A 17,253-nucleotide genomic window follows, 5' to 3' on the forward strand; every position below is an offset into this window, starting at 1 on the left:
CCTGCATGAAAGTAAAGGAGCTTAAATAGCAGGCCACTGCAGAGGGGGAGAGAAGAAAGGGGGAGGGGGACAGAATGAAGAAACATGGCCTGACTATATTGGAGAATGCTTGCTTCCAGGCAAGGAGACCTAAAGTTGACTACCTAGGATTTAGTCATATTTCAAGGACTTTTAAATGACTGGCTGAAGAATTTTTCATTTTTCCTACAGGAATGTTGGGCAAGGGGAATTAGAGTATTCAAAGGGGGAGGGGGCAGGATGCATTTCAGGCAAGAGGAGAGCTTGTGGCATAGCACAGGAATGGGATAAAATGTTAAGGTCGAGAAATAGTTACTGGGCTACAGAATCAATGAAATGTAGGATTAGAAAAGATCTCAGCAATGATCTAGACAAACCCATATCCCAAAAGGAATCCGTATTACAGCACACCTGCCAGATGGGCATCCAGATTTTCATTTAGCTTCCAATAAGAGAGATCCTACGAGCGAGCGAGCGAGCGATCCTACCTCCTCTCAAGGTAGCCTATTCTGCTTTGAGGTGGCTCTGATTGTTAGAAAGTTTTTCCTACTGTCCTGTCATCAAGTCTCAATTTACCTGTTTTAAACTTCTCCCTGTTATTTCTTGTTCTGCCTTCTGAGACTAAACAGAACAAACTGAATCTATCTTCCACCCAGCCACCTTTCATATGCATGAACATAACTATAACGTCTCCCACTTGGTCTTCTGTTGTCCAGTCTAAATAGTCCCACTCTTTCAATCCATCTTCATATTATATGTATATTCAAGGTTCTTCACCAGCCTGGTTTTCTTCCTCTGGCTGCTCTATAGTTTATCAGTGTCCTTCTTAAACTGATACCCAGAACTGAACGCTAACTAGTCTATATGAGTCTAACCGTGGTAGAACTGAGTGATGTCACCTCCTTACTCTTGGGGACTTGTGTTTCTCTAAATTTAGCCCCAAATTACCTTAGCTTTTTTTTTTTTTTTGGCAGGGCAATGAGGGTTAAGTGACTTGCCCAAGGTCACACAGCTAGTAAGTGTCAAGTGTTTGAGGCCAGATTTGAACTCAGGTACTCCTGAATCCAGGGCCGGTGCTTTATCTACTGCGCCACCTAGCCATCCCCACCTTAGCTTTTTTTTCTGCCACATTACATGTTGATTCATATTGAGCTTGTAATCTGTTAAAACCCCTAGATCTTTTTCAGAAAATTTGCTATGTAACCACATCCTCCTTTTGAAGTTGATTTTTTGAGACTGAATGTAAAACTTGACATTTTCCCCATTCATTGAGTTTAACCATTTTAATTTTAGATTCTGCTCAATGCTCAAACCTATCAAGATCTTTTTGGAATCTTCCTCCCCCAGCCCCTAGCCTTGTATTATCTGCAGAGGTGATGAGCATGTCATTTATGCTTTTATCTAAGTAATTGACAAAAATGTTTAGCAACACAGGAACAAGCACATATCTCTGGAAAACCTGCCAAGTTTACTTTGACCTATTAATGATGATTCTTTGAGCATGACTATTCAATCAGTTCCCAATCCATTTAACTATTAGTACCTGACCCATATGTCTTCATCTTTTCCATAAGAATAACATGAGATATTTGTCAAATTTATTTACTTAGATCAAACATATTTGTCAAATATACTAAAACTTCAGTAAACTGGATCTACAGCACATCCTTGATCTGTCAGCTGAATAGGTATGCAAAGAACAAGAAAAAAATAGTTTGACAAACTTGATCTTGATGAAGCAAGCTTTGCTGGCTCTTGGCAATCTGTTTCCTTTTCTAGATATTCACTAGCCATTTTGATGGTCCCTAGCTTTCCTTATTAGCTTCAGCTTATTATGAATGTTAGCATACCTGATAATATTTTTAAATAGGACAGTGTAGCCCAGGATTGGGATTTGGTCAGAAGTAAACAATGACAAGACAAGAAGAAAAGAGATTTTTAGGGCATGGGTATCATTGGAATTGTTAACTATAGGATTAATTTTTTTTTTTTTTTTAGTGAGGCAATTGGGGTTAAGTGACTTGCCCAGGGTCACACAGCTAGTAAGTGTTAAGTGTCTGAGGCCAGATTTGAACTCAGGTACTCCTGACTCCATGGCTGGGTGCTCTATCCCCTGCGCCACCTAGCTGCCCCTTAACTATAGTTATAGTTATAGTTTAATCCTATAGGATTAAAACTGTGAAAGAGGAAAACATCAGAGCAAGGGTGATAGACTGAGAGAACAAGGAGCAGAAGAGAGACCACGAGTAATGGTGCTGATAGAGAATAGGGTTAGTAAAAGTGAAGTGGAATGATAGATGAAAGAGTAGGAGATTATGGTTGGAGAAAAAAATTTAACTTATGTCTTTGAAGGTGACTGAGAGAAGATAAAAGTTTAGGTCATGGTAGTTGAGAAGACCAATGAGTTGGAGGCGTGTTAACATGGTTATTGAAGTTTACAAGAATAAAGAAAGGAGTGGATAAGATAAGATAGGAAGAACATGAGTCAGAACTCTTGAGAAGAGAGGGAGAATGACATAGAGACTAATAGAAAACTGTAACAAGGATCTCAACTGGCTGATGTAGAGGGTTCAGATGAACCCTAAAGGAGAGATTGCTGAGTAATGGCCATAGAGGCTTTAGAATAATGAGGCATGATCATCTAATGCTTACTCCTTTTGTCCCAGTGTGTTGGTTAGTCCATCAGTAAGCATTTGCTAAGGGCCTCCTATGTCCTAGACACTGTGCTAAGCATGAGATATAAAGAAAGACCAACAAAAAATTCTCTGTTCTTAAGGAACTCAAATTTCTAGTGGAGACAACATGCTCTAACAAATACATAATAAAGTTTTATGATCTGAGAAGAGGATAGGCAGGATCAGCTACAAAATGAGGAAAGCTCATCTAGTAAAGAGGGTCTATGAGATAGAGTCTCATTTGTTAGAGCCATGATACCCTCAAAGACTGTTTTCTGTCTCACTTTATTCCTCATTCAACATAATTCAAATTAGCAAATGTTTATTAAATACTTACTGTGTTCAGAGAACCTCATCCAGTTCACACCCTCTAAGTGTAGGGGTCTCCCAGGGTTCTGCCCTAGGCCCTCATCTCTTCTCCCTTTGCAGTACTTAACATGATCATCTCAGGGCCCATGGACTTAATTACTATCTCTGCATTGATTTTCAAATATAGCTATTCTGACCTAATCTCTCTGCTCACCTCCAGTCTCATACCTCCAACTGCCTCTCACACATCTCAAACTGGATGTTCATTAGACATCTTAAACTCAACACATCCAAAACCGAACTTAATATCTTTTCCAGTAAACCCTGCTTCCCTTCTATCTTCTCTATAACTGTCAAGGAAAACCCCATCTTCTCAAGTCACCTAGGCCCTCAACCTAGGTATCATTCTCGATTTCTCACTCTCTCATTCTACCCTCCCTACTACCACCACCATATCCAATCTGTTGCCAAGGCCTATTTCACCTTTGAAACATCACTCGAATATGCCCCCTTCTCCAATACTTCCACTACCCTGGTGCAAGAACACTTGGCCTCATATTTAGATTACTGTAATAGCCTGCGAGTGGGTCTGCCTGCCCAAGTCTCACCTCACTCCAGTCCATCTTCCATTCAGACACCAAAGTGACTTTCCTAAAGCAGACATCCCCTTAGTCAATAAACTCCTGGGCTCTCCATTACCTCCAGGATCAAATATAAAATGTTCTGTTTGGGAGTCAAAGCCCAAGACTCCTTTTCCATTGTTACAACTTATTCCCTACTACATGCTCCTCAGTCAGTGACACGGGCCTCCTTGCTGTTCCATGAACAAGACACTCCATCTCTTGGTTCTGAGCATTTTTTCTGTATGTCACCTTTTATCTGGATGTCTGGATTGTTCTCCCAACTGAAATCCCATCTTCTATAGGAAGCCTTCCTCAACCCCTCCTAATTCTAGTGCCTTCTCTCAGTTATTTCCTATTTATCTTGTATACACCATTTTTTGCACATAGTTGTTTACTCGTTGTCCCCCCCACACCCTTAGATTATGAGTTCCTTGAAGGCAGGGAATGTTTTTGCCTTTTTTTTTGGTATATCCAGCACTTAGCAGACTACTTGACACATAGTAGGTTCTTAATGAATGCTTATTATCTAACTGATGAGGAAAATATAAAAATCAATGAGACACAATTCCTGTTCTCAAGGAATGGCTGCTCTAGTAGTGGAAGACTGAAAATACGAAGAAATCATATTGCAAAATAAATCATAAACATGATAGAGGTACAGGTGATGTACTATTCAAGGATTGAGCACTATTTCTCTTGTGGCCATTTAGTTATTTCATTATTTAGATAAAAATGAATCTTGAGTTTGTATCCTTACAATGATCTAGCTGTTTGCAGTTGCACTTTTATGTCTCATATGCTAAGGTACTCAAAAGAGGCATACATCCAAGCTTGGGACCCTTCCAAGTATATCAGAGAAAGTAGCTCAGTCATAAAAACAGACTAAATCTTCTCAGGAAAGGAGGTATGTGGGGCAAGGTGTACACAGAACTGCTCCTCACCTGTGTTCTCAGTATAATGATAGAATGTTGTGGGGGAGTTTTGGGTAGTATCCATAGAATCTTCTTTTTTCTTCCCTTTCAGGTTGGGGAAGTAGACATGAGACCAAGGATTCAAATTCAAAGCAAAATATATCTGGTGAAAAATCATCCCAGGAAAAACTAACAAGGGATTGTCCTGGGCAATTGGCCAAGGATTGGGAATACGATGGCAGATTTGAGAGAAAACAGGAAGGGAACTTGGAGAGAAAATCAAGGCAAGTACTAATTATCCACAAGAAAACCCCTAATACTGTGAAAGAAATTACACTGCAGAAAATTTATAGTCCGGGATCAATCCTTGTGACACAACAAACTGTGCCTGGGGGAAAGAGTTTCCATAAACATAGCACACGTGAAAAGACCCTCAAAAAGTTGTCTGACCTAATTAAACGTAATAGAATTGCTTCAGGGAAAGAATCTTGTAAATATGACAAATGTACTAAAGCCTTCAGTTACCAACCAGATATTATTGAGCATCCTAGGATTAAAGTACCTGCTGAAGAGAAATCCTACACATGTAATGAATATGAAGAAGACTTTAATCAAAGGGAATACCTGAATCAACAAGAGAAAAAGCATAATAAAGAGACCTCTAATTATAATGAATGTAGGAATATCTTCAGCCACATGGAATACCTTGCTAACCAGAAGACAATTAATATCGTAGACAAACTCGATAAATACAGTGAATGTGGGAAAACCTCTCATGATTCATCTCTTACTAAACCTCAGAGGATTTATTCAAGAGGAAAACCTTATAAATGTGATGAGTGTGTGAAAGCTTTCAGGAAAAAGTCATCTCTTACTCAACATCAGAGAATTCATAGTAGAAAAAAAAACCCAAACATATAACTCATGTGGAAAAACCTTCCACCAGAAAACAAATCATATTCAACATCAGAGGATTCACGCAAGAGACAAATCCTATAAGAATGAAGAATTTGGGCAGGCTATAGGTAAAAATTAATTCCTCTCTGAACATGAAAGAATTCATATAGGAAGGAGAGCTTATAATTATAATGAACATGGAAAAGCCTTCAGCCAGACAGGACATAGTACTAAATAGAGAATTAATACTAGAAAAAGAATCTAATAATTTGTGTGCATAAAGATGAGATTATGCATCTCGTGTGAAAATACTTGTTTCAGTTTTGGGAGTAACAATCATGTTCTGAAGTAACCTTGTGTATCATGCCTAAAGGAGGGTCCCACAAAGAATACCAGAGATTAAGGGAGAGCAAAATAAAGCTTTAGAAAGGGAGTGGTCAGATAAGGAGTAGTAGTAGTGCAGGTGCAACCACCAACCAGGCAGTTAGGAGACAGACATACACGTCTGGAAGACCTTTGCCCCATACCCTGTAGATGAGAGCCCTCAGACACTTTTGGTCCAGCTCTACCATGCAAGTCTCGTGGTGATTACAGAAGTGATGCTGAAACTCCATATCCAGCTTACCAGTCAAAGACTATTTGAGCAGTGCCCTTCATTGCCACTTTCTCCAACCCATCTTGCCTTCAACACATTATTGGAACATTCTGGCCACTCCTGCAACACAGTTAACAGAATTATCAGTCATTGTAGACTGAGCAAGGCCAAGTATTGTCCAGCAATTTGCAGAATCCATGCTCATTTGACACTTTCATGAACCCTTATGGAATCTCATGCAAATTCATCCTGACATCGCTCAACCCATTTTCTTACTTCCCAAGAATATCTAAGGAATCCTGTTGGACCCTTGAGAAAGCAACCCTGGAGAACTTATGATCTTTCCTATTCAGGAAACATGTCTCTCAGGCAATTAAGTAAATTTAGCTATGGATCACAGTCTTCCCCCATATCTTTATCCAGCTATCCCATTAAGCTTTGGGGGTCAGGGAGTAAGAATATGGATAGCATCACAAGGAAAGGATGAGGGGTGAGACAAGACTGTCAATCCCAATGATGCTGAAGAATACGTATTATAGAATTGAGACCCAAGGAGATATGTTGTGAGCAGATGCTCTTATTTGGCCTCATGGCTTGGGTTGGAGCAAAGACCAAAGTCCAAAAATTTGCACACTATTGTTACTCAGGAAGCAAGTGTAATCATGAGCTTTATTACTATGTGACACAGCAATCAGGCCAAACCAAAAGTACCAAATACACAGTGTAGCAACACAGAAAGATATTAGGCCACAAAGAGCCAGAGCTACTCACACATAGGAAGCATGGTGTCAAAATCTCAAGCGGGGTCTGAAGAACAAAATTTTATACCTTAAAAATGAACTTGGTTGAGAACAAGAAATTGGTGCCAGATATAAGAGGAGGCATTCCAAATCAGATTCATTTGTGGTGGGAAAATTGCCTTGGTTGCTAATTGATACCAGAGGTGGGTGGGGGAGTTTTCTGATTGGAATCAGAGATAGGTTGAAGATCTGAATCTATAATTAGGGATTCCAAAAATGAGTATTGGCATGCAGCTACTGCACTTGGCCATGACCCTCATCCAGTTAGGAGCCATGATCCATTTATGTGTTTGACATAGGGTCAAGAATGAGTCAGCAGAGAAGAAAAATACAAGCTGTCATTGCTTATATGTTTATTGTCATTACAACCACATGTTCTAAGTGACTTCATGTTGGAATCCTGTCATTTCTATTTCAACATTAAGTAATTTATTTCAAAATCCTAGTTTTCATAGCAGAAGTACCCTGGACACCCTGAATGTGCAGTGGCCTGTTTCTTTCCCTCCCTTGAGAGTAAGGGGAGAATGGGGCAGCTAGGTGGCACAGTGGATAGAGCACCGGCCCTGGAGTCAGGAGTACCTGAGTTCAAATCTGGCCTCAGACACTTAACACTTACTAGCTGTGTGACCTTGGGCAAGTCACTTAACCCCAATTGCCTCACTAAAAAAAAAAAAAAAGAGAGAGAGTAAGGGGAGAATAAATGGACCAGGTACCTATTTCAGCACTTGTTCCTAGGGTTACTGCTTCCAAATAGGTCAACTATCACCAAATATACTTGGAGGCAGACTCTAGCTTCATAGAAAATATCTTGGGGGCAGCTATGTGGATAAAGCACTGGCCCTGGATTCAGAACAACCCGAGTTCAAATCCGACCTCAGACACTTGACACTTACTAGCTGTGTGATCCTGGGAAAGTCATTTAACCCTCCTTGCCCTGCAAAAAGAAATAAGAAAAAATATCTTGTCTCATCCCCTCCTCTAATGGACCTCTTCCCTCCACTGCAGTATTTTTGTTTTCCAAATCTGTTTTTCTCTCTTTCACCTCAGTAAAGTTCCACTGTATATTCATTTTTTTTATTCTGCAAATTACATTTCTAAATTTTGCATTGAGTCTATACTTGTTTGGACTTGTCATTATTTCTTCTTTGATGGTCTTCCTTTTACTTTAAAAACAATCAAGAGTTACTTGTGTTTGTTTTCATGCTCTTTTCAGAATCAAGAGTTTTATGTACTTCATGAACTTTTCTTGTCTTCATTTGTTAAGCAAGCTTTATATTCTCTATGAAGGCATCCTTCCTTATTGTTTTAGGAGGCTCTCAACTTAATTGCCCATAGTCTTGGCTTTAATTGAATTTTTCCTCCTGAAATCTCCGGGTTTCAAGATTTTTTCAATTTTTCATATTCCTTATCATTTCATTTCTGGGTTCTCCTGATTGCCAGTAATCACAATATGACCCTGAGGCCAACCTCCACAGAAAGAACATCTCTACTCTTGGAATTCTTCACTAGCCTTTGTTTCTACCCCCAAGTACTAAATGAGAAGAGTCCTGAGACCATCTTGGTTTTCTTTCTGTTGCCTTCAGGCCTTGCACAGCCAATGACATTGGCCCTCTGCCCCAGTTCCTTCCTTCAATTTTTCTTCTCATCAGAATCAGAATCTGTTGCATTTGCAAAGTGATACAGGGCAAGAACAAAGTTCTTTGAAAAGCCTCTATAACCTCAAGGAACTTAATTCTATGGGCAGTCCATATTATGGGCAGCATGTTTTCAGCACTTATTTCTTGTTCCTCAACAATATGCAGAAGGGGGAAGGGGAGTATTGGGGATAGTCTCCTCATTAGGGGTATGGCAGGACATCAAAAAATGTGGACCAGTCATACTACTGCAAGTCAGTTTGTCTCCTTATTTGTGTAAATTCTTGTTTTTGTTTTTGTTTTGTTTAAGTGAGGCAATTCGGGTTAAGTGACTTGCCCAGGGTCACACAGCTAGTAAGTGTTAAGTGTCTGAGGTCGGATTTGAACTCAGGTACTCCTGACTCCAGGGCTGGTGCTCTATCTACTGCGCCACCTAGCTGCCCCTCTTGTGTTAATTCTTAAGGATTTAAAATATTACAGATTCTCTCCTTTTCCTATAGATTTAGTTCTTATAAGTCTATATGTATGATACATATATATTTTCTTTTTGGGGGGGAAGTTGGAGGTATTTAATTCTGTGTACTAGTATTTTCAATGCCTATTATAGTATCTGGCATATAGCTGGCACTTAAATATGCCTGTCGATTAATTGATTGGAGTAACTAATCTGCACTTTGCTGGTTCAGTGACACCTATCCATTATTAGTGATATTACTTCTGAAAAACAATTCTGAACATATCATAATTAACATTTCTAATTAATAGGATTTTAAATAGGCAAGGGTTCCAGTGAGACCAATTTGGGCTTGATGCCCAGACTTGACAAAGCCAGAATCCCAGCTACTATCATAAGAACATACCATTTGACAAAAATGGAAGGCAATCTGGCAGAAACTAGGTATAGAATAATGTCATATATCAAAGTCAACTCCAAATGCTTGTGTAGTTTTAAAATTAAAGATGACACCACAAACAAATTAGATGACATCCAGTAAGTCCCTAAGTTGATGTACTGACTCCTTACTAGGACCTTCTGTGGCTTCATAGGGTGAACACAGTGCTCAAGCACTTCAGATCTGGTGTAGGAATCATTCGTGAATTTAACTTATTTCCTGTGATTCATACGAGATTCATCATGGGAAGCACTTTGTGAAATAAGGATACAAATAAGATCTGAAGGACATGGTCCAATTGGAAAACCTGCTTCACTATTTTCGTGGTATCAAATTCTTTCAGCCTCCTTGAAAGTATGATTAGGGCTACTATTGGAATGACACATGACTGACTATAAATAAGCCTGATAGGATGTTTATAAGGATAGACTTAAAGGCTATGTTGCAAAGGGATCCTGAAGAAAGAAGTGGCTTTCTGGATTATCTGGGGATATAAACTTAGCCATGGCCTCTAATTGTTCTCAGTCATAGTTTATGACATGTGAGGACATTGATGGAGATGAATGAGGCTCACCTCCTGGTCATGCAATGTTGTGATGTTTTTGTGTCTTGGCCCCAGGCCACAGAAGTTCCAGGAAAATACATGGCTTTCAGCTCTGCATTTCAGGAAGTACACTTTTTGTTTATTTCCTACATGTAGCTCTTTTGGTGATTACAGAAGCAGCATTTGCACGTCTAGCTTGCCAGTCAAAGGCTACTTGAGTAATCTTGGTAAGTGGGTAGAAAACCAGGCCTTGAGTCAGGAAGACCTGAGTTCAACTGGCCTCAGACATTTACTATCTATGTGATTCTGAGAAAATCACTTAACCCTGTCTGCTTCAGTTTCCTCATATGTAAAATGAACTAGAGAAGATGGCAAGTCACTTCAGTATCTTTGCCAAGAAAACCCTAAATGGGGTCAAAAAAGAGTTGGACATGATTTAAACAACTGAACAATTTTCACTGCCAATTGGCTATCAACACATTATTGAAGCATATTGACCACTCCTGCAACACAGTTATAAGGGTTCTCAACCATTGTAGACTGAGCAAGGCCAAGTGTTGTCCAGCATTTTCAGCTAGGGCAGAATCCTTGTTCACTTCATTTATTTACCTATTCCCATGAGCTCCTATGAAACATTATACAAATTCATCAAAGAATAACTCAGGTGACTCCCTTACTTCCCAGGAATATCCCAGGAACCCTGCTTGGTGATCAAGAAAGTTAAGCTTTGGAACATTCAGCATCTTTCTAGTTAAGGCACCCATGCCATCTAAGACAAGAATCTCAAAATTTCAGCCCTTACTTACCAAAACTCTCCAATAAGCCATTCTTAACAGCCATTGCAAGATTTCTTTGGCAAATTTAGCACTGGATAATAGTCTCCCATCTTTCATAGTTATACAACTATCTAATTTAGTTTTGAGCATTAGTGTTTGGGATAGAGATAATGGTCCAAGGAAAGATGAGTGAAAAAGGATTGGCAATTCCAATGAGGATGAAGAATATTTATTGGAGAGTTAAGGCCCAGGGTAAGAAGCCAGTGAGTAGGTAGAGGCCCCTTATTCCCCTCTTTTGGAGGGGGGTATGAGGTAGAAAGATGCCTATTAAGACACTTGCTCCCATACCCCTGCCTGATTGCTTTTTACAAACAGTCCAACCAGTAGAACTTACCTAGGGGCAGAATCTATCTCCATAAACAAGGTCTTGCCTCAACTCACACTCTGAGGAGCCTCTTCCATTCACTGCAGTATTTTTTCTTTTTGAAATTAGTTATTCCCTATTTCACCATTATAAAAAGAATACCAAATTGCTTTTTTTACATCCTGCAAATTGAGTTTTAAATTTTGGGGTCAAAAACAATAATTTCTAACCCATCATCATGTGTTATTCTTTGATATATTTCCTAAAACTTTTGAAACATTCCAGAGTTGTTTCATGTCATCTTTGAAATCTTGAGATTTTTGTGTTTCATTAGACATTAATGAACTTTCCTTTGTCTTCATTTGTTAACCAAGCTTCATATTTTCTTTGAGGATTTAGTACTAATACTTCCTTATTTTATTAGGGTACTCTGTTGTTTTAATTTATTGTGGTCTGGGCTTTTGTTGGATTTTTCCATCTGAAATCTTTAGTGTTTTATGCTTTTAACAATTTTTATGATATTCCTTATTATTCCATTTTAGGGTCCTCCTAATTGCTGGTGTGAGCCCCTTGAAAGCAGGGACTGTTTTTTATCTTTCTTTGTATCCTTAGGACTTAACACAGTGCCTGGCACTTGGTAGGTGCTTAATAAATGATTACTGATTGACTGAACTGACTACAACTTGACCCTAAGACTGGGCTGCATAGAGGCAACATCTTTATGCTAGGAATTTCTCCTATCCTGAGTACACCCTGAGAAGACAGGACTGGAACTTTCTGGGTTTCATTTTCATTACATTCAGACTTGACACAGACCACGGAGCTGTTCTCTCCCCTGTCATCTCCATTTCTCCTCATTTCTGGGCAGAATTATAAACTACTCCAGTTGTAAGATGGTGAATATCATAAATAAATTAACATCTCTAATTAGAAAAACTTCTACAACCTTGGAGAAACTTATTTTATAGACAATCCACAATCTGAGAGCAGCATATTTTCAGCACCTTCAATTCATTTCAGTTCAATTACCATGTATTAAAAGTCCACTATGTCCCAGGCATTCTGCTACATGCTGGAGAAACAAATATGTAAAAGAAAGAGTTCCTGCCCTCAAGGAGCTTACAACCTAATGGAAGAAGACAACACACAAAAGGAGGCAGAAAAACAAGAGGGCATCACTGAGTATCCAGAGTGGGGAAATGCTGCTCTGTGGAGTCCAAACCAAGCAGAGCTGCTGATGGATAATTCTGAAAGTTCAGAGCCCTTTATGAAAGAAGGCTGGCTTTGGGAAGAGTTTAGTGCTCTACCCTCTAGTCCTCCATTCAAAAAAGTCACTGAGGAGTTCAGACTGTGCTGAGTATCAGCATGGTGAGATTTCAGTTGATCAGTTTTATCTTCAGTGGAGCATACTGTTCCATGGAGATCATTCTTTTTGGGGGGGGGGGGGAGACAAGGCAATGAAGGTTAAGTGACTTGCCCAGGGTCACACAGCTAGTAAGTGTAGAGTGTCTGAGATCACATTTGAACTCAGGTCCTCCTGAATCCAGGGCCAGTGCTTTATCCACTGTACCACCTAGCTGCCCCCCAAAATGTCATTCTGTTGTCTTGTTGCTTACAGTATTTTCTCATCAGCCAGAGTGCTTTGAAATTTGGCTATGATATACCTGTAAGTTTTCCTCCTGGAATCTCTTTCAGGTGGTGTTGAATGGATTTTTTTCCCCTTTGCCTTCTTGTTCTAGAACTTCAGGGCAATTCTCCTTTATAATTTCGTGTAATATATCATGCTTATTTATTATCATAATAATAGTCCAACCATTTCTTATATTAGCTACTCTGTTATATGTTCTTCAGGTCAATTGTTTTTCTGATGAGATGTTTCATATTCTCTTCTGTTTTTTCATTCTTTTTATTTTATTTTATTATTTCTTTTAAAAATATTATTTATTTATTGCAAATAGTATTTATTTTTTCTAATTACATGTGAAGATAGTTTTCAACATTCATTTTTTATAAGATTTTGAGTTCCAAATTTTTCTCCTTCCCCAAGATGGCAAGCAATCTGATATAGGTTATACATGTGTAATCATGTTAGACATATTTCCACATTAGTCATGTTGTGAAAGACACATAACAGAGGGGAAAAACCATAAGAAAGGGGACCCCCCCCCCAAACTGAAAATACTACGCTTTGCATTCATACTCCATAGTTCTTTCTCTGGCTGTGGATAGCATTTTCCATCATGAGTCTTTTGGAATTGTCTTTGATCATGTATTGCTGAGAAGAGCTAATTCTGTCACAGTTGATCATCACACAATGTTGCTGTTACTATGCATAATGTTCTCTTTGTTCACTCAGTATCAATTCATGTAAATCTTTCCAGGTTTTTCTGCACAATAGTATTCCATTATATTAATATACCACAACTTGTTCAACCATTCTCCAATTGATGGACATCCCCTTAATTTCTAATTTTTTGCCATCACAAAAAGAGCTGCTATACATATTTTTGTACATGTGGGTCCTTTCCCTTTTTTTATGATCTCTTTGGGATACCTATCTAGTAGTAGTATTTTATTCTTTGTTGGTGTCTTAGAATGTCATCAGCTTTACCTTGCCCAATTCTAATTTTCAAGGAATTATTTTCTTAAATATTTGATTCTCTATTTCAAATTGGTTGACACTTTTCATAATTTTCTTGATTTTCTTGGATTGCTCTTATTTTTTTCCCCAATTTTCCCTCAATCTCACTTATTTGATTTTTAAACTCCTTTTTAAGTTCTTCTAAGAAATCTTTTTGTGCTTAGGACCATTTCACATTTGCCACTGAAAAAGGAGTGTGGTTTATTTCTTTAGCTCCATTATCTTCCTCTGAATATGAACCCAGGTCTTCTCTATTCCCATAGTAGCTATCTGCGTTCTTTCTCCTTTGCTTACTCATTTTTATTTTGTCTTTTTGTTTGTTTATTTGTTTTTAGCTGCTATTGGTATAATCAAGTTCTAGTTTCAAGGTATGGGGAATGATGCCCCAAGTCTCAGGTCCTTCTTACTATTATTTTCTAATGTCTGCCCTGGGCTCAACCTTGGGCTTTCCTCTCTCCTCCAGTCTGAACCTCTGCCCCTTGACATCAGGTCTTTCCTGGGGTCTTCTCAAGTTGTCTTAGGAGGACAATTGCTTTGCCCAGACTTTTGTTTATTTCTGCTGCTCTATGTTTCCTCTGAGGCAATGTTCTATCTTTTTTTTTTTTTGTGGAGAAAATTTGGAAAGCCAGAAATTTTCTGACCTACTCTGCCACCTTAACTTCTTTTTGTTATTTAGAATGTAAACACTTTATCATCTTTACAAAGACCCTTCCAATTTCTCATTTATTCTTGCTCATTTGTTTCTCTATTCCTGTGTTTGTATTCCATTGTTTCCCCTTAGATCTGAACTTTTCATTAGTAATGGCTGAAAGTCCCTTGTTTCATTACAGGTTAATTTTTTCCCATGTAGAAATACATTAAAATTTGCTAAGTTATTTTTTAATTCAATTTAATTTTATTTTCAGTTTCTAATTCTCTCTCTCCTTCTCTTTCCCCCCTCCCCCAAACATCAAGAATGCAAGAAAAACAAAATTTTACGTTACAAATATACATATATAATGAAGCAAAACTCCTGCATTATCTGTGTCGAAAAAGTATGCTTGAATTTCATTAAAATGTCTCAATTAGGGTTGTCTTATGTTTTCTGGGGGTGGTCCAAATAATATACTGTCAGGTCAATCAGAAGGAAGACACACCTAGGTTTAAATGGTACTATGGGCCCTCCCTCTGAGTCTTTGGCACAAATGGAGTCTAGCCACAAGACCCTTTTGTTACCAGGCTGCATTCCCCTGCTAATAAAGGATATCTTGCTCAGAGAGTTGCCTCACTCTGCCTTTTGTTAAATTCCACTGACCAGGTGGGATTTATGACAGGAATGCAAGAACTGGTTCAATATTAGGAAAAATTATTAGCATGACTGATAGTATCAACAAAAAATCACATCATTATATCAATAGATGCAGAAAACAGGTTTGACAAAATACACCACCCTTTCCTATTAAACCCAATAGAAAGCATTGGAATTAATGGAACTTTTCTTAAAATCATAAGTAGTATCTAAAGTGAAAAGCAAGCATTATCTGTAATGGGAACAAACATTAAGGTTAGGAGTGAAGCAAGGGTGTCCATTATCACTAGTATTATTCAGTTGTATAACTACTGAAATAAGAAATTGAAGGAATAAAAATGGGCAATGAAACAAAACTATCACTTTGTGCAAATGATATGATGGTAAATTTAGAGAAACAACTAAAACACTACTTGAAACAATTAACTTCAGCAAAGTTGCAGGCTATAAAAAAACCCCACATAAATCATTAGCATTTTGTGATGTTTAAAATCTTAATTGTGGTCGCCAAAAATTAAAAAGCTTCAGTACCAGTCTTTGGGCATTAAACATTTATTAAAGCATACAGATATTTAAAAAGAGTTCAGAAGGTTAAGAAAGAAAGAAGTCCTACCTAGCCTAGAGTTCCAGCCTGGTTGGGTTCTTCCTGAAGTCCTCCTCCACAAGCTTGCTTTAATCAGGAACTCTAGCAAGCTGTTTGTGGAAGCTTTTTATAAATCTGGAACAGGGGCGATCCTTACACACTGCTTCAAGGTAATTGGTTGGCGTTATCCAAATCCATTGGCTTTGAAGGTGTTCTCAAGTTAAGTTCACAGTCTAGTTTCTGAGAACAATACCTTCTTTTTTTTTATTTTTATTTTTAGTGAGGCAATTGGGGTTAAGTGACTTGCCCAGGGTCACACAGCTAGCAAGTGTTAAGTGTCTGAGGCCGGATTTGAACTCAGGTACTCCTGACTCCAGGGCCGGTGCTCTATCCACCTCGCCATCTAGCTGCCCCTGAACAATACCTTCTTAAGGGATAGCCTGGTGTGATTACAATCCAATTAACTTGAAGTAGGCTTAATCAGCAGTCAATTACTCTCACTTGATTCAATCAGTCTTGATTAATCTCCAGGTGGGTCTTTGAGTATCTGCTAAATCCCATTATTTCATCACAATTTCTATATACTACCAACAAAACCCAGCAGCAAGAGATAAAAAGAGAAATTCCACTTAAAATAACTGCAGAAAATATAAAATACTTGAGAGTATACCTGCCAAGATAAACCTAGGGATCATATGAACACAATTACAAAAAACTTTTCACACAAATAAAGACGGATCTAAACATTTGGAGAAATATTAACTGCTCATGGATAGGCCAAGTTAATATAATGAGAATGACATTTCCACCTAAATTAATTTACTTATTCAGTGCCATACCAATCAAACTAGCAAAAAAGGTATAGAATTAGAAAAAATAGTAACAAAATTAATCTGGAAGGAAAAAAAGTCAAGAATATGAAAAGAATAAGAAAAATATAAAGGATTACAGCCTAAGATTTCCAGATTTCAAACTATATTACAAAGCAGTAATCATCAAAACAATCTGGTACTGGCTAAGAAATAAAGTGGTGGATAACTGGAATAGATTAGGTAAACAATATACAGTAGTAAATAACCATAATAATCTAGTACTTGATAAATTCGAAGACCCAAGCTTTTGGAGTAAGAACTCAATATTTGACAAAAATTGTTGGGAAAACTGTAAAGCAATTTGGATAAAACTAGGCATAGAACATTTCCCATCACATGCCAAGATCCAGTCAAAATAGTTAAATCATGTACATGTAAAATGATGTCATAAGTAAATTAGGGAAGCATGGGAAAATGTGTTTGTCTGATCTATGGATGAGGGAAGAGTTTATGACCAAATTAGTGATATAGAGAGGATTACAGGAAGTAAAATGTATTTTGATTATGTGAAATTAAAAAGCTTTTGCACAAACATAACCAATGTAACCAAAATTAGAAGGAAAACAGGAAACTGGGAGGGGGGTTGCAATATTTCTCTGATAAAGACCTCATTTCTCAAATACATATACATACACAACTGATCCAAATTTATAAAAATAATAGACATTACCTAGTTGATAAATGGGCAAAGGATATGAACAGGAAGTTTTCACAAAAACAAATCAAAGCTATCACTGATTAAAGAAATACAAATTAAAATAACTCTGAGATTCCACTTCATACCTACTAGATTGCCTAACATAACAGAAAGGGACAATGACAACTGCTGG

At 38.0% G+C, this 17,253-nt stretch overlaps 1 protein-coding gene across 1 annotated transcript in view; it reads left to right on the top strand.

Annotated features, from left to right (window-relative positions):
- The window catches only part of LOC122746904 (zinc finger protein 287-like), a 30,884-nt gene extending 25,393 nt beyond the window's left edge, over positions 1–5,491 (top strand). Inside the window, exon 6 of the mRNA XM_043992989.1 lies at positions 4,649–5,491. Within this exon, the coding sequence (XP_043848924.1) occupies positions 4,649–5,457 (809 nt within the window). The 3' untranslated portion in view covers positions 5,458–5,491. The remainder of the gene's footprint in view (positions 1–4,648) is intronic.
- Positions 5,492–17,253: the final 11,762 nt, after the last annotated feature.

Source organism: Dromiciops gliroides, chromosome 3 (assembly GCF_019393635.1).
Source record: "Dromiciops gliroides isolate mDroGli1 chromosome 3, mDroGli1.pri, whole genome shotgun sequence".
Classification (NCBI taxonomy): domain Eukaryota; kingdom Metazoa; phylum Chordata; class Mammalia; order Microbiotheria; family Microbiotheriidae; genus Dromiciops; species Dromiciops gliroides.